The 20,302-nt window shown below is 36.1% G+C and overlaps 2 protein-coding genes across 3 annotated transcripts; both read right to left on the reverse strand.

The window, feature by feature from the left end:
• Positions 1-664: 664 nt before the first annotated feature.
• LOC112282739 (RNA cytidine acetyltransferase 1) lies at positions 665-10,525 on the reverse strand. 2 transcript variants are annotated; one of them, XM_024520764.3, is made up of 26 exons: positions 10,235-10,525; positions 9,847-9,938; positions 9,180-9,351; positions 8,857-8,979; positions 8,472-8,645; positions 8,148-8,258; positions 7,756-7,889; positions 7,491-7,584; positions 7,129-7,227; positions 6,888-7,024; positions 6,535-6,641; positions 6,122-6,248; positions 5,775-5,862; positions 5,531-5,630; positions 5,285-5,337; positions 4,881-5,057; positions 4,667-4,704; positions 4,458-4,554; positions 4,130-4,309; positions 3,622-3,730; positions 3,324-3,393; positions 2,934-3,084; positions 2,234-2,362; positions 1,933-2,058; positions 1,647-1,712; positions 665-1,452 (listed from the first exon to the last, which is right to left on the reverse strand). In XM_024520764.3, the coding sequence occupies exons 1-26, from the start codon at positions 10,337-10,339 to the stop codon at positions 1,198-1,200; spliced, it is 3,114 nt and encodes a 1,037-aa protein (XP_024376532.1). In that variant the 5' UTR covers positions 10,340-10,525; the 3' UTR covers positions 665-1,197. The 2 variants fall into 2 exon arrangements, with proteins under 2 accessions (XP_024376532.1, XP_024376533.1); XM_024520765.3 differs by lacking the exons at positions 9,180-9,351; positions 9,847-9,938; positions 10,235-10,525 and having other exon boundaries at positions 8,838-8,977.
• A 2,503-nt stretch (positions 10,526-13,028) lies between these two features.
• On the reverse strand, positions 13,029-16,391 carry LOC112282609 (uncharacterized). Its single transcript, XM_024520421.3, has 7 exons — positions 15,986-16,391; positions 15,031-15,685; positions 14,611-14,781; positions 14,219-14,242; positions 13,976-14,052; positions 13,609-13,768; positions 13,029-13,465 (listed from the first exon to the last, which is right to left on the reverse strand). Exons 2-7 carry the CDS (start codon positions 15,482-15,484, stop codon positions 13,122-13,124), a joined length of 1,230 nt encoding a protein of 409 aa, XP_024376189.1. The 5' UTR covers positions 15,485-15,685; positions 15,986-16,391; the 3' UTR covers positions 13,029-13,121.
• Positions 16,392-20,302: the final 3,911 nt, after the last annotated feature.

Consider the following 20,302-nt stretch of genomic DNA (forward strand, 5'->3'; position numbering starts at 1 on the left):
CTCTTGTCAAGAAGTTTCGAAAATGAGCTCGTTACTGCATCAGAAGTTCAGCTTCAAGGACTCATCCTTAATGATATAGTTGGAGGCTCCATGGTCCTCAGATCTTGTTAACTACCTGCTTATGTGCAAGAGAAAATGTATGATAAAATTCCCTTTCACAAAAGTGCAACATGTTGCCTTAAACTTGCCAACAAGGCTCGTTCCACTTACAGGTTTAGTTGTTTGAAGCAATGAGATGAAGAATTTGCCTGGAGCTGGTGTCGAGAACCCACGTAATATTCTCGTTGGAATTCTAACCCACGTTTGGTTACACGAAGCAAACGTCCAGTAGTTCACTCGCTGTTTAACTCGATGGAGGGTAGCCATGGTCGTTTGAGTACTCTGCTGATTACTGTACCAATCCGCCTTCGTCATATCAACAGTCGAATTTGTTCGGCTCGAGTTCCCCTCATCGCTTTCCAGGATCTCCAAGTTTATTGTAACCTCCAACCTACTAAGCAAGGCCAAGTCTCGGCACATTTATTTTCTATGTAAGTTTACTGTAGTCTGTTGCAGGGTTGAAAACGGAGATAGACCATTAGTAAAAGATGTTAAGATGGGTTGGTACATGCCCTCAGGATTGTTAACGCAAGAGGACCCAACACGAGACGCAGTACCAAGGAAGTAGAATTAATCAAGTCTCTTTCATTTAAGAGTTTGGGTCACACTCTCAAAAGCGCTTTCCAGAAGATTAATGAAACAAAATCATTTTGCAGCCATGAACTTCGTCACGTCATTTTGTCATCTAGCTTAAAATTCCTTCTAATGTAACTCTTTAACCACGGTGTAAACTCACTGCACAACTGCCGACTTCTCTTACTACTACAATTCTCTAGATATGGCTTTCCTAACTTGCGTCAAGTCAAATGCATCTAATTAGTGCCAGAACTTGAATCCTACAACTTACTGAAATCACTGCGCCTTGTAGAAATAAAAAGCTAATGTCCGACGCTGTGAAGGGTATCCAAAATTCAATGACTTAGGTTCCAAATATCAGCACTTTCATAACCAGCACGTACTTTCCTACTTGAGTGTGTTAAGCAGGCATATCTGCAGCTTCCTGATGGAACTTTTCTTGGCCTGATTTACCTTGTACGTAATACAATCTTCACAAATACACGTATCATTTGCTTGCCAAGTGCTGAGAAATGTGTGTAATCAATGCTTCGATTTCTTGCCACCAGGTCGTTTGAAATCTGCCCCCTTTTTCCTCTTTGCTTTCTCAGCTTTACCAACCTTCTGCTGATCCTTGCCATCAGGACGTTTAGAAGACTTCACGCTAACATATCCACTTTTGGGGATTTTTCCACTACCAAGGGCTTCATCAAAATCAGCATCTGCACCAGTGATGGCAAATCGCTGCAACTTTTCTGGATCCAACACATTCTCTTCCATTTTGCTACGAATATCCGCCTGCAAAGTATCACAATTTCCTACTGAGAAAACGCGAAATGTACAAGCACATTCTGAGAGCACCCCAACTAGTGAACCACAAATGAAGTCCACTGTAGCCATGGGAATATGACCATTAATACCTCAAAAAGAATCACCAGAACCTTTAATATCAAGTCTGTGAAAAAAGAAAATAATATAATAGCATCACTTACTTCCACTTTCTTGGCGCCACTGATCAGATCCTCATCCACAGTGGTTTCATGAGGCATCATTGTGACCTGCACATTGCGGAAACATCGTAGACTTAGAAGACTTTTCTACGAGATAAAATTCCATGAACAACCAGCAGAAAATGGCTCAATGTAAGCACCAGAGATTGAAGGAATATGATTCTCCCTTCAACCTACTGTGAACGCACTACTAGCACAGCAAGTTCTTGGGCTATCACTAGGCTTACGCAAGAGCAGCACGTAACTGCAGTGACTGCCTAGGCATTACCTCTCTCAGTCTTGGTAGAGCCGCTTCAATATCTTTTGATGCTGCTTTGTGAAGCTGGTTATAAAGACGCCGAATTGTCTTGTTAAAAAGAGCTAATATCTGACTCCCTGGTAGTTTCAACTGCGCCTGTGGATGTCACGTGACAGTAGTTATACAGCGATTGGCTCAGAGAAACAACTATGTCGAATTGAAACTCCGTTATTAACATATGAGGGAATGAAATAGACAAAGACGACCACCGACGTTTTACTTCAGTCCTACATTCAACATGTTGCGGCAAGTGTAGGGTAAAAACACTAACCTCAACATGCTCCAGTTGGTGATACTGCAATCCTAAACATAATAATATAGCTGCCTGGCCATATGAGATGGATGTAGGTAATCTTTCCAGAAAATAGAGACGTGCTACCGTGGGTACCAAATCTAAAATCTGCACAGATCATCCCGTATAAAAAATGACGTCCTGTTAGATGTAGTTCGAAATCACCACAGACCTCATAACCTTAACGTAAACAAAAGAAATCTATTTCAAGATGATATAAGCAGACGGGTGACATAGACATATTGCACAAGCAAATCAAAGCGAGATGATTGTACTTTGAAGAGAGGTATTCCAGTTACCAAAAGAATTAGAAGGCAATGGTACAATTCTGACCAGAGCCTATCACATAACTATTTGAACTCGAAGGCAAGTAGTACCAGAAAGCCTTCGATATGTGCTAAGGATGAAAACTACCATCTAGTAGGCAAGAAAGATCAATGAGACCATTGCAGATGCATAACAACGGTCATTGGATAATTATTTGAACGCACTGGTGAAGCCTTCAATAGAGGCGACGAGAGAGATCGAGAGAGAAAGAAGAAAAAGGTGAAAATTGAGTTAAATGACACTGACAAGAGAACTTAACTTTCAAAACTTTAGTAAATTAAATTCAATGGCATATGCCCCAACGGGTCTTCTATTAAGTAGAGGGATTGAGAAGTATGTATCCAAATCTTACCAGATGGTAATCGACTAAGTTGCTTGCATATGATTCCAATCTTTTGAGATCATAGGGAGTCAACAGAGGAGTCAACCCTCTAATAATATTCTCTGTCGATGCTCCTACCATTGTCTCCTGCTCAGTGAAGGTTATCTTGGGATCCAGAATACTGCAACACAAAAACATATCATGATATCGTGTGTCAAAAATAACTTCGAAAGTTCAAATCCAAGCTAAAAATTAATGGCTTAAGATAGCAAGGGGCACTCAAATTAAGTGTTATTGAACACCTCAATTCAAACTTGAATATTGAATAATTGTTTCCATTTCCTTCACAAAGCACATCAGAGATCGACAGAAAAATTTGATTAGGAACAGTCAGTCATGTTATCCACTCAAATTTCTTACCTCAACGCCAGAGCCGGAGCAAACATTCGAAATTGGAAGCCCAGAAGTGACATGAACCTCCTCCTAAAGTCTGAACAAAGAAGTCTCAGAAAACATGTGGAATCACTTCAATAAAGAGGTCCAAATTTCCATCTTCGGTTTCAAATTTCTACTCACATGCTTGATTAGAGATGTTCCATTAACTTTAACAATAATAATTCAAAAATAAATATTTCTTCAAGAAGAACAATACAGAAAAACAATATCATTGATCATCACACAGGTCCTGAAAATTTCGAAGTAATGTACAAAAACGCACCCTGGTTGAAAGGACTGAGCCAACCACCAGACACCCCAGCTACTCCTTCTACATCATCGCTCTGAAGAGGCTTTAGAACGATACATGTATGTTCTCCTGTGATTTCATTCTGCAAAATAGCCGAACGATATAAGTGAGTAAGAAAGATTAAATAATTATCTTTAAAAGCAGCATGTACAAACTTGTGATATTTGCTAACCATATCCAATTAATGCACCAAACAACAGACATGTGCTGAGATATGTGGGTAACGAGTTAATAACCATGACAGTAAACTGTTTAAGCAAGTGAAGATTTCAGGCTCAATAAATCATTCTGACCAAGACGACTGTGAAATAAATTGTAAACGAAAGTCATCATTGTAAAGCTGCCCTCATGCTACCAGAATATAACTCAATAGCTAAAGATGCTTGATAAGAGAGAGCGTAGTAGACCACTAAGAGAAGAGAAAAGTTAAACAAATACATAAATAAATAAAATAAAAATACAAATAAACTTTTTAACTTACAGGGGTCTGCCGCACGTAAACTGGAACAAATTTTCGCTTCTGCCAAAAATTGAAAAGTGCCTGAGTAATCCCGAAAGATACTCCCAGATAATGCAATTTCTCAGGCTTCCTTTCACTTACGAGTGTCAATATCGAAGGAAGATCTTCACGAGGTTTAACAGTCTCTTCCATGAGTGAAACCTTCAAAGTAAAAAGGAACAAGAGAAAATGAGAAAAGTTGAATCATAACGAAATATCGAACATCGCCTCATCTAGAGGACAAGCGTAACTTAAAAGTATGTTTGTAGTCATTCTTAAGTACAATTAATACAGATTTATATGTCCACACCTCGGATGCTGCTTCTGTTACTAATTTCTGAGAGTCCTTCGGTTCAGCTGCATCATCTTCAAGTTCTGTCAAATCTGATAACTGTCCTTCATAGTACCTGCAAGAACAAAATAGGATAAGCACCTATTTAGAGAACTTAAACTCGATAAAGATTTGCATGAAAAGGCGATAATTTCCCGAATTAGAAAGATAAAAGATGGCAAACGAACCTGGAAAGGATATCCACAGCATGAGAACCATAACCAGCCTGCAATGTATACACAAGTCTTTCAATAATCAATACACGAGCGACGTAAAAGATCCTCCCAGCTCTGGAAAAAAGGCTATCTGAAACATCATCCTAATAGTTAGAAAACCCATAAGCAAGAGGTAATTCGACAAGCTGGCTCAATCGACATGTTTCAGGTTGAAAGCTGAACTTGCCCTAATTAAACTTGGATGCACAGCAATGCGAACGATACGCGCGCCGGACAGGCTAGGAAACTCGGGATCTTGAAATTGCTGTGAGATGGTCCATGGTATCATATCTCCATTAGGTAGGTTTCCTTCACTTAAGCTTCTTAAAGCTGATTGCTTAGAAATTTCACCTTCTAAGCAAACCTGTACCAAAAACAGAGAAAAAGATCGACTATATTAGTACAAAAAAAACAACTTAGCCGGACTGTATCACCAAGCATACCTGCAAGGAAGCCATGATATATTCATCTCTAAAGATAACTCTCTACTCAAGTATCTAACGTGGTTATCGACAAGACTCACGGAGATCTCTCCTAGAAAATGAACCAAACTGGATAAATGACAAATTATGATATTGAGTCGCGAAGTACCTGGAGGACACATAGGATATCAGGCATTCTGTTTTGTGTGTCATCGACAGGTCCTGATCCCCGAAATTGATTGGAAAAGTCAGAAAGAAGCTCAAAAAATTTGATCGAGTAGGTATATCTTGTATGTAAGTTAAGAGATGGAATTTCATAAAATAACTAAGGACATTTGAAAAGTAAATTATAAAGGTCACTCTTGTTAGAAGGGAAACAAATTAAGCATTCAACAGATAAACGAATTTAACTGACCAAGTAAAACAAACAGATGATGTGCTGGTGCATCAGACATAAGCTGCAGGTCATTGGGTGTGTTTTTGTAATGTGAAGCGACATACAACGCCATCATTCTCTGATCCCCTCAAACCAAAACCAAGAACGATAGTTAAAGCCGGTGTGCATGCATGCAACACAACGATTTCCCAGATTAAAGCGGATTGAATGATTCTCCAAGTTGACTAGAAGAAATTGGGCATAATAACTTCAGGTGAGTTACCTGCAGGAACATTTCACTCTCTTTGTGGTAGGAAAATAAGGCATCACGATTCACGTAATACAACTGGCATTCTTGAGGATGTGGCAGCCTGGAACCATAAAAGAGAAAAATAAGAAGCAGGTCCGGAACAGAATGGAACAACAACTAAAGGCATGAGTGCTAAAACTCTGCCCTTGATGGCGCAATACAGAATCGCAATCCATGCAAAATTCACCAACATACAACGTTAGAATAACGACACATTGGAGCCATCTCTGATTCTTCTTGACGAAAGAAATGATTCTTAAGCTAAAGATTTACCAAAACAACATTGAAAACACACGTAAAAGTGAAAGGACTTAATTCACCTGCCCTCAATATTAGGGATATGATTGGCGGCATCCAAACACAATAATTCATTCAACCATGCCTCAATCGGATCTCCAGCTTTGTATCTGATCGGCTCAGCCAACTCCAACTCTCTAAAGGTTCTCCCTGTCAATTTAAAACTCCCAATTAAAATCCATAAAAAAGGAATTTATAAACTCTTCTATAAGTAATAAAGCGAGAACAAAACAGGATACTAATTCTAGCATAAGAAACATGTACTGTTCAGAAACTTCTAGATGAAAGATGTGACCCACTTGCACAATCAAGTCTTTCAAATATACTATTGACCATCAAAATCTTCACCACGCCGACTCGCAGAAACAGCAAGAAATGACAAGAATTTAGATTTCAGTAACATACAATCATCAAAGCAAATGCTGTCGAATTTTACCAGGCACAGATCCACCGTCCGTACTGCCATTAGACTGCAACTTATTGCTCTGCTCCCTCAACTGTTGTATGAGCTTCAACGACAAAGATCTTCCAGTGCCCTCATAACTGTAGCAAAAGATACCATGTTAATATAGAAAAGATAAGTAAAGATGACAAGTAAACTTATTGAGTACAAGAAAAATATTATACCAATCAGTGATTCTTTAAACTGATTCAGAAGCAGTAAACACGTTACAAATTCAACTGAATAGAAGCCTAGATCACAGGTTTCACTCTGGACTTCAACCCTCACAAGCACCTGGGCAGTTTCGCAGATTGTTCTGCACTAGCCATTATATAAGAAAAACTTACCCGTTCACAGTTGAACATAGAAAGACCAAATACGGACCAAGAAGAGCCTTCACAATTGGCAAAGGAATTGCAGCTGCTTCATCAATTACAAGTAACTCTGCTTGTGCAAGTTTTTCATGATCCTTTGGCTGAATATACTGTGACCCACCATCCGAGCAAGAACAGTATCAATACAATGAACTATGTGAATATTTAATTGCTAAAACATGCTGCTGAAATGCATTTCTTTCTGCGAGTTCACCTGAATAGTCTGTCGGTGCTGTCTAAAAATATTGACACGAACTATTGCTTTATTAAATGCTGAGTTCGTACTTTCCACAAGGTCGTAATCAATATGCTCCTGTATAGGACAAGGAGGAAAAAAATTAATAAGAGGCCCCATTGCATGAAAATCATCTAGAGATTGAAAACAATAAACTAGTACTATCAGATCCCTAAATCGTAACCGTATAAACGAATTGTACGCACTTCCTTATCAACTAGTATCTTACAATTATAAAAATTGATCATGGCATTATAGATTGACACAAGGGAATTTCTACCAAGAGTAGATGCCATTAAGACACCCAAGTTTCGACATCACGAGTCAAAGTCTACAAATACCTTATATTCCATTGCGTCAAAGCCCTTAAAGATGAATTCGAACAATGTCTTCAAGTTCTCAGGACTTGGAGCTGTCACAAAGATATTCGAGTACCTGTGTGAAGTGTCCATGTCAGAAGTGTATTCTGTGACAATAGCTGTACAATTCTCAGTTTCAATTGCTAGCGGTACTTGCATGAGACAATTAACACTCCAAGTTCAAACAAGGCTCAAACACACAACCATGCATGTTGGGACCATAATGTTATTTAAAGTAAACCCATACCCAAAGGCAACTGCTCCAGCAATTGCGACTCCTAAGGCAGCCGACTTTCCTCTACCTCGAGCTGCAGTGAGTGCCACTGTGCTGCGTAAGGTCTTCTCAGAAATAGCATCTAGGAAAGTAATGACTGCCTTAGCCTGAATTAAGAGAAAACCGTCCTAGTGTCAAGTTTGGCGTCAATTCATACCAAGGCGAAAGATGAAAACCATAAAAGAGCAATGCTAGAAATTACACAAGAAACCACAGCCACAATGCGATGGAATTGGACGACTATTATTCAGTTCAATAGGTCACCTGAACGAGATATATAGAACCAACTTTACCTTGAGGTAGGCAAATCAGCTTCATTTGCAAAGCTGGCTAAGTAATGACTGAACTAAGTCAAGAGAAATCACCTGATCGAGAGTGCGACACTTCTGCACCAGTAGACCGGCCGGTTGCGTGTCTCGAAGGGAATCCTTCAATTCCTTTAAGTCCTTGTCGGCCTCGGATAGCATTTCTTCACCCTAGAGACGTGGGAAGTACCTACTAAAAGTCAGCAAGAGCTCCAAAAAACTGCAAAGAATATTTTACGTTCTAATTGACCGACACCTGCCGACCCTGCGTGACTTGGCCTTGGACAAATAATGATTTCGGATGATTGAAACATTGAGCTTAAAAAACACGAGAACCACGGAATCCAACGTCAGACAGCAATAGCAGATGGTAGCTGTATGTACCTCCAAATTGGGCAGTGGAGTAATAGATTTGGTGTGTGAAGACAAGGGGAGCGGATTAAGCTCATCGTCCATCACTAAACAAGATTTACATGCAGCCAAGGATAATATGAACCTCTCGTTAAACCGACCAACCACATCTCCATGTGACTCTGTTCGAAACCTGGCATGAACGTCCTGTCCACATTGATCATTAACACAAGTTGCTCAACGCACTGTGTAAAATAAGATTGATTGCAACAAACATACACCCAAACAAAGCACCGATAAATCAAATATTAGCAAGCTAAAGGGGCGGCTGGATCTCATGAAAAATATTCACAGAATACTTAATGTTTCGTGGGTACTGTTAGTATCAAGGTCATGCACCTGGCCTGTAAATGTTTACCATTGTCATTGTATACAATTTGCTTAGAGAAGTTAGTGAGCTGAGAAGAAGAATGATTATGCCACCACCCTCCACTGTCTCAATGGTCCGAGCTAGAAGATTTGGTTGAAGTGCCTCAAAGTCCTGCATGATGATAAATCAGAGTACTTCTCAGGACATGCCACATTTAATGGCTAAGAAATAAAATAAAGTAAAAGATAACTAACCTACAGACGGTTCTTTAGATAACCAAAGCTTTGCGATTGGCTTCAGTGAGAAAATGCTATGTTCGAGAACAAAGGTCACTAACACGGCACCAAAGAATCAGCGCCGAAAATGCTGACCTGTAGAACACACATGCCAAAGGTGTTACCCAGAATTTTGTGGGTGTCCGCGTAATAGCAGTATCGAATGTTTGTACTGGCCATGAAAAGAGCAAACGGATCATCTTTCTCAGGGTCTAACAACCCTCGTGCCATCATCTTCTTAATTTGGTGCATACGTTTCTTCTTATGACTGCACATAAAAATAAAAAAATAAAAAATAAAAAAAGCATCTTAGATAGAATGAGCCAGATGTGGACTGAAGATAGTCTGGCCACAGCATCCCAAAGACATTAAATGTGGTTATGCTAATAATCAATGAGAACATTCAACGATAATCAAATTAGTGTGAACACCAGCGGTCACAATTTCAGGGTTGGAGTTTTATTGAAATCGTTTCGTACTGCGTTCAGAAGGTACTGCAAAAGGATGTAAAAACCGAGGTCCCTGTACTGTCGAATATATGGCATAGTGTGAAAACATGTTGAAACACTAAGTAGTTACCCTGTTAATTGACACCGATATGATCCAGACGTAATATTAAGAGATTGGAACTTGTATTAGATAGAACACGAGCTGGAATGATAATTATCAGGAATGACTATGCTAAGTTCAAATTTGAACTTCACTTCGCTGGGACCAACTCACAAGCTGAAAAGAACGTCTGCTCCGAGGAAATCCACATTACCTGCTCAGAAAGAGATCTTTCTTGTAGCACCATAAAACCGATGGCCGAGCTTTCACAACAGCCTTGGACAGCATGTAGTGTAAATTTACCACCTGGAATTCAACCAAAGCAATGTTCAATGAAGTTGTGGTCAATTACAAAGTGAAGATACAAACAAAACCGGTAAAACCACCCCGCACGGACTTCTATGTTTTCGTAGCATTACTGTAACCATCTAAGCAGAGACTCATCAGTTAGCCATCATCGGAGTCTCAAACTTCAGACAGCAACGGAAGTAATCCAAACACAACATGCGACTGCACTCCAATTGCAGTAACAATCTCAATGGATGCTCAGCCCGCATAACTTCAACTAAGGAATCCACAGGCGCGACGACAGCAGCGAATACCTGGTCGCGTCCCTTGTCACCAACTACCACGAACATAGTTCGTTGTTTACTTTTCACTCCATTCTCTATCATCATCCGAATTCGAGGATCCACTTTCTTCCTCATTGTGCCCGCACTGTAGTTCCCGCTTACAAAACCTCAATTACGACTCGCTCTCTCTCCCCCTTAAACCGAAAATGCACACACGAGCAATCGTTAAGGACAGCAACGGGGCCGAGGAGAGACCGACCGCCCTTGGCAAAGTAAAAATCGAACAAACGGAGCTCATGGGGCGTTGTCGAACTACCCTGAAGCTCTCGTTGCTTCGTCTGAAGCCCGGAACAGCTTAAACCCTAAAGCACGGTAACGGGTCCCATTAAACCCTAGACTCAGACCCCTATTCTCCAGATTCTTGTTGAGTGAGATGGCGGATCCATCACCGCATTTGACCCCGACTGGACACGGAACTGAGAATTGCCCCTTCACCGTGAAGTACTTCTCGTTTGGAATTCATTTACCGGGCCTTCTGTTCATTCATCCATGAGCTTAAGTTTTGTGGTTTCTCAATGATTCACGCGATGAATGAATTTCATCTAAATTTTAATTCTACTTTTTACATTAAGAGTTTGGGTTTCATTCAGTTCGACAACGCCCCATAAACATTTTAAAGTTAAATTAATTAGAAAGTGTAATTTTACTAAAATATTTACGATATGTTATTTTATGTATATGGATGTGTCCATGTGTTTATATCTCTAAATATGTATTTTTTATTAGAAGTATTTTTAAAATATCTACTTTTAAAAATAAGGTATCAATGCATTATTTTACTTTTTAAAAAATATATATATACACTTATAACTATGACACAAAATAAAACTATTAAGATAGTAAAATTTAAATAGTAAATTAATGAATCCAGCTTTGCATAATTTATTTTTTTATAATTACTATCAACTTTTTGAAACATATTACAGATTTGAATAACAATAATAATAATAATAATAATAATAATGTACATAATATGTATTATTATTAATATTTTTATTATAAATAATTACCAAGACATTAATAAAAACATCATAATTTTTATTTTTAGATTCATTATCATTATGGTAAACAATAAACTTCAATAATAGATAGAATCTTCTTGTAAGTATAAAATTTAACTATTCTTTTCATTTGTGAATTATATAACAAAACCTACATTTATTATAAATATACTAATATATTATTTTAATATTTTAATATGTGTGAGTAAAATTTAGAATTATGTGTTAAAAATTTGAAGTTTGGTTGCCTCTTCTATATTTTCTCTATCATCTATTTAGATTTTTTTTAAGGAAAAATATCATATATATCCCTCAAATATACTAAAACATCAAGAATATTCTTATATTCTTGATAATAGAAAATATAATCTTTAGATATATGATAATAGCAATTGTATCCTCATTGGTGATAAGGTATCACCCACATTTCTTATTTAAACATCATTTGAGGTCCAAACTAAGCAAATTTTGCTATACCTATTTTTGGCTTTTTAAGAATTAGAAAAATCTAGCTTCTTTTTTTAATGTCAATTTGCTAACCACACCTCACATTATAGATTTTTGGTGGCACTTGGCTATGACAATGTTTTTCTTGTTGTGATGCTTGTATCATTTGAATAGAATGTCATCACCTACATCTACTTGTTCACAAGCCTCTATGCCTTCACACACAAATATGACTTATAGGGCAATAAATAACCAAGAAGGTGATAAGTGCACTAGGGTGATAAATTAATCAAATCAAGTTTTTGGATGAAAGTTCAAGGCCATCCATTCAAGTGTGGAAGTCAAGTTCATACCATATGCATTTTCAATAGTAATGGTATGTATAAATCTATTGAAATGCATACTCATTGAGCTCAAAAAATAATTTGCCAAAATATCCTAGCAAATCTACACATTCCATGGTTTTGGCCCTAGGTGACAATTAAACAAGGAAAAGTAGTGTTACCTTATTACTAACAAGGTTATATATGCTATAATCACAAATTTGAAGGATATATTTGCTATTATCAAGAATACATGGATATTCTTGATATTTTAGCATAATTGAGAGATATGTAGGATTTTTTTTAATATTCTTTTATAAAATAAAATATAATTATAATATATTTAAGTTTTTATATTATTTAATACTTAGCCAAATTTTTAGATTAAATATATATTTTTTAATATATATAGCAAGTCATATATATTAATTATCATTATACAAGTATTTTTTTAAAAGAATTTATGGTTAAAAAAAGATGAAGTGGAATGCATTTTTTTCCTACATGGTCTAAATAAAATTATTTTTTTGAATTTCTCTTAAGATGGCTATATGTTTAGAAGACTTTTTAGTAATTTGTTCACATTGCTTATCAACTTTTTATAATAAAGCACTTCTTGAAGATTGAGCAATTGCAAATTCTAAGAGATAGATTTATGTAATAAAAAAATTAGAAAATCAGAAACTAAAATCCATTTGACCACCTCTTTTAATTTTTAAGAATTTTATAATTTTATGGCTAATATTCATTAAATATAAACCCAAGTAAAAGAGGCTTATACACACTAATCAATCTCATGAGGTAGTTGATTTAAAAAAAATCGAGAAGATATGTTAATAAATCATTAAAAATATCAGTTAGTAAATTTAAACCAAAGTTAAAACCATATTTAGCACGTGAATTAAAAAAATAAAAATAAAAATGAACATATTCATCTATTTGCCAGTGCGCTGTATTTGAGTTTTTGGCAGATCATGCAATTAAGCAATCAAGTTTGAAGAAGAATAATACTTTATTACAATTCACATTAAAATATATGAAAGTCCCAAATTAATTGCAAAATACATTTGTCAGTGAAGTGAAATCTTATTGCTCCGACTTACGATTCTTCATGAACTTTTGTACTCTCTTTACAGCCATTGCAACCGTGAGACTTAGAATGATCACTGTACCACCCAAATTTTGTGCCAGTCCAAGCCCTTGAAATTTAGGAGTTGCAACTGTAGATATGGTAGCAAACACGGTCTCTCCGCCCCTTTCAACAGCTTCAGGTTTTGAACAAACTACAGCGGCATCTTCTGGTTGTGAAAGGTTGCCTCTCACATCCTTGCCTGCCAAAGCAATCACCGTGGACCCAGAAGTTGTTCCTCCATCAGTCCGCTGGAGGAATATCAATGGAGCTAATCCCAGTAGGCATCCCACAGTGACACCTGCACGTTACGCAACAATATGAGCGCGTTGAGGAGATATTTCAAAGATTTCATTATTGCAGAATGATTCAGAGGTCTTGTAGTCGATTGTCTCATCGTTCTAAGTACAAACTGGAAGGCACGAGTGCAATAGATAGAAAGACCTGCAGATGCACCCACAGTCTCAGCCCACCATGCCTCCTTGGACTGCATCTGACGAGTGGAGATTTTCACATCTGGCATAAATTTGCTACTTAAACGTTCTATGTATCCTCGAAATGCTGTTCCTATGAAGTCCGCAACTGCATTTCCCAAACCTGCAGACTGCCACAATGCTCACCACTCAATTAGCCCAGTTTCTCTGGAATGGGAATGTTTCTGTGAAGTCCTCTGAATGAGCATTTCAGCACCCCTTCTCAATTTTCGACAGAAAATCTCATTCGGCAGTGTAGTTTCAAAGAGTTTAGGAACAAGACTTTGCGGCTGTAGAAACGCAACTTATCAACTGAGTGTGGAGAAATATAAATCTACCATGAGTGAAGAAAGGCCAAGTGTGATCCCGATAGAATTTTGAATTAGGTCTCCAGCAAGAATCATGATAGCATTGTCTGCACAGTGACGAATGGCAAACAATCTTAGAATGAACTGGCTGACATGTAAATGTCTAACTTTTGCAATTAATTGCTCGTGTCTTTAAAAGCAAGGACAAAAAAGAATTGTTCTTAGTAAGTGGTTCTCTCCAGCAAATTCAAACACACAAGGTAGTTACAATACCTGTAAACCCGAAACCGACCATTCCTGCAATGCCACATCCAAAGATTAGCATTCAATGTCTTGGAATCGCATTAAATGCCAGTAATACAACTAAATTCTAATTTCACGATTAGATAATGAAAACAAGCTACACATGTCGTAATTAAAACACTTGCGTGAAAGAAAGAACTTGAAGAATGCGTGGACATTTGAGATTCTCGCGGGTAAAAACCGTAGGGAAGGAGGGGAGGGTTTTAATAAAACTTGGAGGCCTAAGTGCAACCGACAACCTCGTCAATGATCTAGGTCCAGTTAAAATGCCAGTGCAACAACACTGCTCCATTAGTTCTAACGATTTGCCAAGTATAACAGCTACTTATTAATTGACTGAACCGCTTACAGCATTAGCTTACCAATTGCAGCGCGGGTCCCCAAATGATAGAGTTGTTTGGACGTTAAGGGCTTGTTTGACTCTTCAAATAAATGAGTTTGCGTTTCAACAAAATTAGCAAATTCAGTAGCGTCCACCATCCCGTCTGCATTTGTATCTGCCTGCTGAAAATGGTCCACTGATTCCTGAGTAGCTGCACAAATCGGAGTTGTGAAGTATGATGTGACTGCCCTTGCTTCAATCGTTATTGTAAAGAATGTTGAAGTTCAAGGTAAAACGAATCGAGTAACATTCTAGAAACTAAGAGGAAAGAATTGAGAGCACCGAAGCCAATGATGAATTTTTTCTGAATTCGCAGATTTTTAACTCGAAAATCTGCAGAGTTCATAGCAAAGAAATCCGACATACCACCTACAAGGAATAAGAAGAACGGAATGCTTACCAGGGAAGAGAGCGGAAATAAGGACAGAACGAGCTGTCGGGGTCATGGAGTTGACTAAAGAACTTGCTGCTGTCGTTGCCGATGGACTTTCAGTTTCTAGCAATAATCGCATCTGATGAGTCACATCTTCAATGTTGATGCTCTCGTGCCCAATTCCTTCATTTCCTCCACTACAGCATATGATGCTATGCCGATGAAATCTATCTCCATTCACCGCACCTGTAACTTTGCCTTTAAGGTTCTTAGAGAAGATAAATCTTGATGTCAAAGGTGATTGATAGATTGTCACGTCTGTCAGACTCTGATTGATTTGATATGTTTGTGTTCCTTGTTGTCGAAACCGAAGCCGATGGCATGGCTGACGTACGTTGTATCGCACATCCTTCTCCACATGGAAACTGCCAGATGGCAACTGCTTGCCTAATGGCAAAAGCAAAATGCAACGCGACGCCATAGCCTATTCTTGATTCCTCCCCAAATTGCAAGCGTAACAAATGGACCGATAGATGATACTTCAGATTGGAGAATTACACCTGTCCATATTCCTCCCCAGTAACCTCTCCTTGATGGCGCATGATCTAAGACTCACTTTGGAAGAATCCGACTAAAACAGTGCTACAATCGCCATCTCGACCGCGTAGGGACATTAAACAAACTGCGCATACAAAGCGTCAAAGATGCACAAGACAATTAGCTAAATAACCGTGACCTCCCCCTAATTTCTTTTCATCATATTCTTGATCTCTGAGAAATATCCCGTAGACAACATCACATTAAAGCATGGAACTCGAAAGCAACTTCGACCCGAACTAAAGATTCCACACAGACATGAAAATGAGTTCGTCAACTCAAACTGATGTCAAAATCAGAGTGCAAACTGCACTATCGACAGCAGACTTTCCACCGAAATCACACAATCGAAAGGGGAGCGATATTAAGTCAACGAGGATGTAACCTGGAAAAAAAATATCGATGCCGCCGAGTAAGTCAACTATCTTTACAGCCTTGCGCAAGTGATACACGAAGCCTTGGGTCTGCTGCACCCAATCCAGCTCGCATCGTTAGGGATATAATCTCTCCCTTCCGCCAGTTCCTCTTTAAGCAAGTGCTAGCATTCAAAAGGTATTTCGCTGGACTTATTCCGGTGGCTCTTTCAGCAGAGCCTATCTCCCATGCAGTTTGCGCTCCACCTAAGTGAGCTTGCCCTTTCCAGGTTATCTGACTAAGTAGAGAGAAACAGACACGCAAACCAAAAAACAAAACGAAGCAGGAAACTATTCCTCCAGCCTATTTCAGAGGCTCCACTTACAGACTCCAAGCATTTCAGTAAAGTGCTCCTCAGGCATCATGGTTCTTCCATCATACAAACACTTGAAAGGTTCTCTTTCTTGAGCTACAGAAGGAACACGGCATTGCGTGCACGTCCAGAACACGTGAATAACGATTTGCGGAATCAGTGACGATGCCACTTGGCCAGTTCACTGTGTGTGCGTGAGTGGGTGAGTTTTTGGATCGCTGTATCGACGGACACCAGGGCCTTTCCATCCAACACACAGGGTCCAATCGCATTCCTGAAGCGGCCAACACTTGTGCTCCATTGGCCATCGCCATAGGTGGATAGGGCTTAGAACACATCTATTAGAACATCCGAAAGGGAGGAGGACATGAAGAAGACGACAACAGCTTTCCCTCCCCTGTAAATCAAGAAACTTCCTCGAAGCTGTCCCCTAATACCATTCACACAGTCGTTCACTCCATCGCGAGTTCACACAGCACAGACTGTTTTCCGTTTAATCACTTTGGCGTTCACACTGCACAGACTGTCTTCTGTTTAATTTCACTTGTGCTCACACTGCACACACTGTCTTCTGTTCACTTCATAAGATGTTCACACTACACCTACTGTCTTCCGTTCAAACTATCGGATTTCTCAATTTTGAAAACTAGGGTTTTATAACAATCTTTGCTGAGTTTAGAGCTTCCAAAATTAGATGTTCATAGAAAAATTGGTTTTTTTAATTTATTGTGAAAATAAGTATGTAAAAGTAGATCTAAGGAGATATATGCAATTTCATGTGTTTAAGATTTTGAAACTATGTGTCACTGGTTCAACAAATTTTACAGAATTATTGTGATTTAAACATTATAATATATATATATATATATAGATATATAGATATATAAATAAGAAAAAATGACTATGTAAGTTATTGAAGAATAATATATATGTATATATATTTACATATTCTTTTTTTACTCCTACTGTTCTCATAGATTGTTTGTTTAGATTTATCATTTGAAGAGTTTGTTCAAATTCAAATTAAAAAAAAACATAATCAAGCCAATAGGTGTTTAAAGCACAATTTTATCTTTTTTGGTTTCTTATTTTTCAATTATTTTTTACAATATAAGAACAACAGATCATTATCTGTGGTTAATTGCATCAGATTTATCTGTTGCATTATTTTTTATGTAAAGTTTTAGTGATCAACTCTTCCATCTTTGACATGCAGGTTACATGTTTTTTTTTTTTTTTTTTTTTTTTTTTGAATAGGTGTTCAAAAATTTGAATAAAATGGTGGTAAAATTTTGAATTGTATTCCTCAAATTATTACAATCATTGGTTTGCCAGTAATAATGTATAATTGAGTTGTGAATGAATCTTTGAGGCGTTATTAAGTTTAAAATTGTATACCTGATAAAACATGATTTTTTATAATTATAATTTATTATTATTAGTTTTCAATATACTTTTTATCACTTTAGTTAATTTAAAGTAAAATATTTGTAATGTTCCTTTCAGTAAAAGATTGATAATTAAGCCACTTTTGAAGTTGTGATGTATGTACTTATTTCTTTACTATAAATACTATTAAGAACATTTAGTAGGTTTAATACAAAAGACTGTCATAATTTTCTCAATATATATTCTTTAACTTCAGAGTAACTGATTCCAGTTCATAAAATTTTGAATTTATGAAACTGGGTACCTATGTCTTTTGTAGCTTATAGGCATACACATGTGTTGGATATTTAAAACAAGAAAAATTGTCTCAGTTTGAATTTTTTCTTTAAGAAAAATAATAATAATTTACTGATTTATTTATTTATTTTTGATTATGTGATAGATAGCTCATTCCGAAAATTGCAAAGAATTAATAAAATGTAACTTAATATTGGCTCAAATGGTTTGAAGTTATTATGTTCATTGCAACCTATCAAAAGGCTATCTTACAATTTTATTTAAATTCATTTATATTATGATATAATAAGTATTGAATGAATTTTATCTGCGAAGCAAAAGTTAAATATATATATATATATATATATATATATAATCATATTTTTTCTTATATTTCTAGTAGTAACCTATTAAAAACATTAAAAATTATTGACAAGGAGCAATCTTGTTGTAAAATAAAACAAAATTTAAATAGTTATATTATGCTATAATTCGCTTTTCAAGTACAATTATACTATATTAAGAAAAAATTAGTGAATTTAATAAATGGTTTTAATCCTCCTTCATCATTGTTTTTGTTTTTAGGGTTTATGGATTTGTTGTTTATATTTTTATATACTTGATGGAACAATTTCAAAAACAATTCTTTTTATAAGAAGCTTTTTATTAAAATAATTTATAAAATAACAATTATTGTATCTATTTATAATTTTAAAAGAAAATATGTATAAAGTATAAATGATTTCAATAGGATATTTAACACCTATATTTGTAATATTGCTATCTTTTTTTATAACCAATATTTAATACTTAGTGTTACTACTTTTAAATTAGCATTGAAGCCTCTTGCTTTACTTTAGGAAGAAAGAAATAAAGCAGTGGGGTTCTAAATATCTATGGAGGATGTAGAACTTGATTGTTACAGCAGTTTATTTTCTAAATAGCATCACAACAACAAAATTTGAAGTAAAAGAATGCCACATGACACATGCGAAGTGGACAACACACAATATAGTGAAAGCCCATGGAATGTGGCTCTTGGTGTCAACCTTGAATGTTGTCTTTTGCTACCTTTCTCATTAATTGAAACACTAAATCGAGGCAAATACAAGCTAATGATTGTAGATGACATCATAAATTGATTGACATATAAAAAGATATAATGTCTTTTACATAGATACACACATAGGGATAATATTGTCTTTAATAGACACATTTGTTTTAGTGTGTTTGTGAATGTTATATAGCATATTTTTAGAGATTCACGCAAATCTAAGTTTCTTAAAATATTATTGAAATATTTTATCTTAAATTTAAGTTTATACATTTTAATGCTTTAAAATTAAAAACATTGCATTGAAGTTAATTATTCATAAATAAATGTGTAATTTATGTTATTTATTTATATAGAAATTCAAATTATTTGTTTCTAAGCTAAAAAATAATAATACCTATGAGCCGTTTTAATTTTAATTTTTGTTCTCAGTTACACTACTTATAGGCCTTATTATGAAAATACAAACTACATTACTTATATACATAAATCACTGTATTGAATGACAGTGATTTTTCAATAATTGAGTGCTTCCTTTATTTTATTAATTTTTGATGATTGGTTCAAATAGATTTTGTCAGCAAGTTATAAACAAATAAATAAAGTGCACATTAATTAAGTTTTTTTTATTTTATTTTCATTTTCATTTTTTTGATTCTATGCATGCTGATTAATATGTTATTGTGTTACATAATTCTGCTTGATAGATTTCGTTTTAAAATTAATGATATTATGATTTGTTTTTGATATATTTATGTTGAAACTGTACATGCTTTTTTTTTGTTTCTTTCATCGTTTGTTGGTTTTAGCATTAACAAAATATGAAAAAGTTTGATTTGTTTCGATGTAATATGATTATATTTGAATAATAGTATTAAATAATACATTGAATATTGCACTACACAATTCAATTGCATGAAGACCACAGTATAAATAATTTTTTAAAAAAGAAAATTACTTCTAGTGATTTTTTTTTAATATTATTATCTCCAAAAGCCTCAAGTGTTACAACCATGTTGTGGGGTATTTGTTCCTTGTACCTAAACAATGGCTACTTTTGACTCCTAAACTTTAGGAACACTTTTAAGTACTAACAAGAACATCATCAAAGGTCCAATCCACAAAAGGTGGCCCACGCCACATATTCTTCTAATAAACATATATTCTCCAACTTATTCCAATCCTTTGAATAAGCAGTATTATACAAAAAAAAATAAAAAAAAATAGTGAAAATATGAATAGATTTTACAACAATT

The sequence above is a fragment of the Physcomitrium patens genome, chromosome 5 (genome assembly GCF_059467195.1).
Source record: "Physcomitrium patens ecotype Gransden chromosome 5, ASM5946719v1, whole genome shotgun sequence".
In the NCBI taxonomy this organism is placed as follows: Eukaryota; Viridiplantae; Streptophyta; class Bryopsida; order Funariales; family Funariaceae; genus Physcomitrium; species Physcomitrium patens.

What these genes read in the sequence shown, in the direction of transcription:
- LOC112282739 (XM_024520764.3), bottom strand. Translation starts at nt 10,339, where the DNA reads ATGAGGAAGAAAGTGGATCCTCGAATTCGGATGATGATAGAGAATGGA. An exon ending in TCATCTGTTTGTTTTACTTG is followed by an intron (nt 5,338 to 5,530) that starts GTCAGTTAAATT and finishes TTCGGGGATCAG; the next exon opens with GACCTGTCGATGACACACAA. An exon ending in GCTCCGGCTCTGGCGTTGAG is followed by an intron (nt 3,085 to 3,323) that starts GTAAGAAATTTG and finishes TTTGTGTTGCAG; the next exon opens with TATTCTGGATCCCAAGATAA.
- LOC112282609 (XM_024520421.3), bottom strand. Translation starts at nt 15,484, where the DNA reads ATGGCGTCGCGTTGCATTTTGCTTTTGCCATTAGGCAAGCAGTTGCCA. An exon ending in TTGGCCTTTCTTCACTCATG is followed by an intron (nt 13,769 to 13,975) that starts GTAGATTTATAT and finishes GCATTGTGGCAG; the next exon opens with TCTGCAGGTTTGGGAAATGC. An exon ending in GACTGTGGGTGCATCTGCAG is followed by an intron (nt 13,466 to 13,608) that starts GTCTTTCTATCT and finishes CGTAACGTGCAG; the next exon opens with GTGTCACTGTGGGATGCCTA.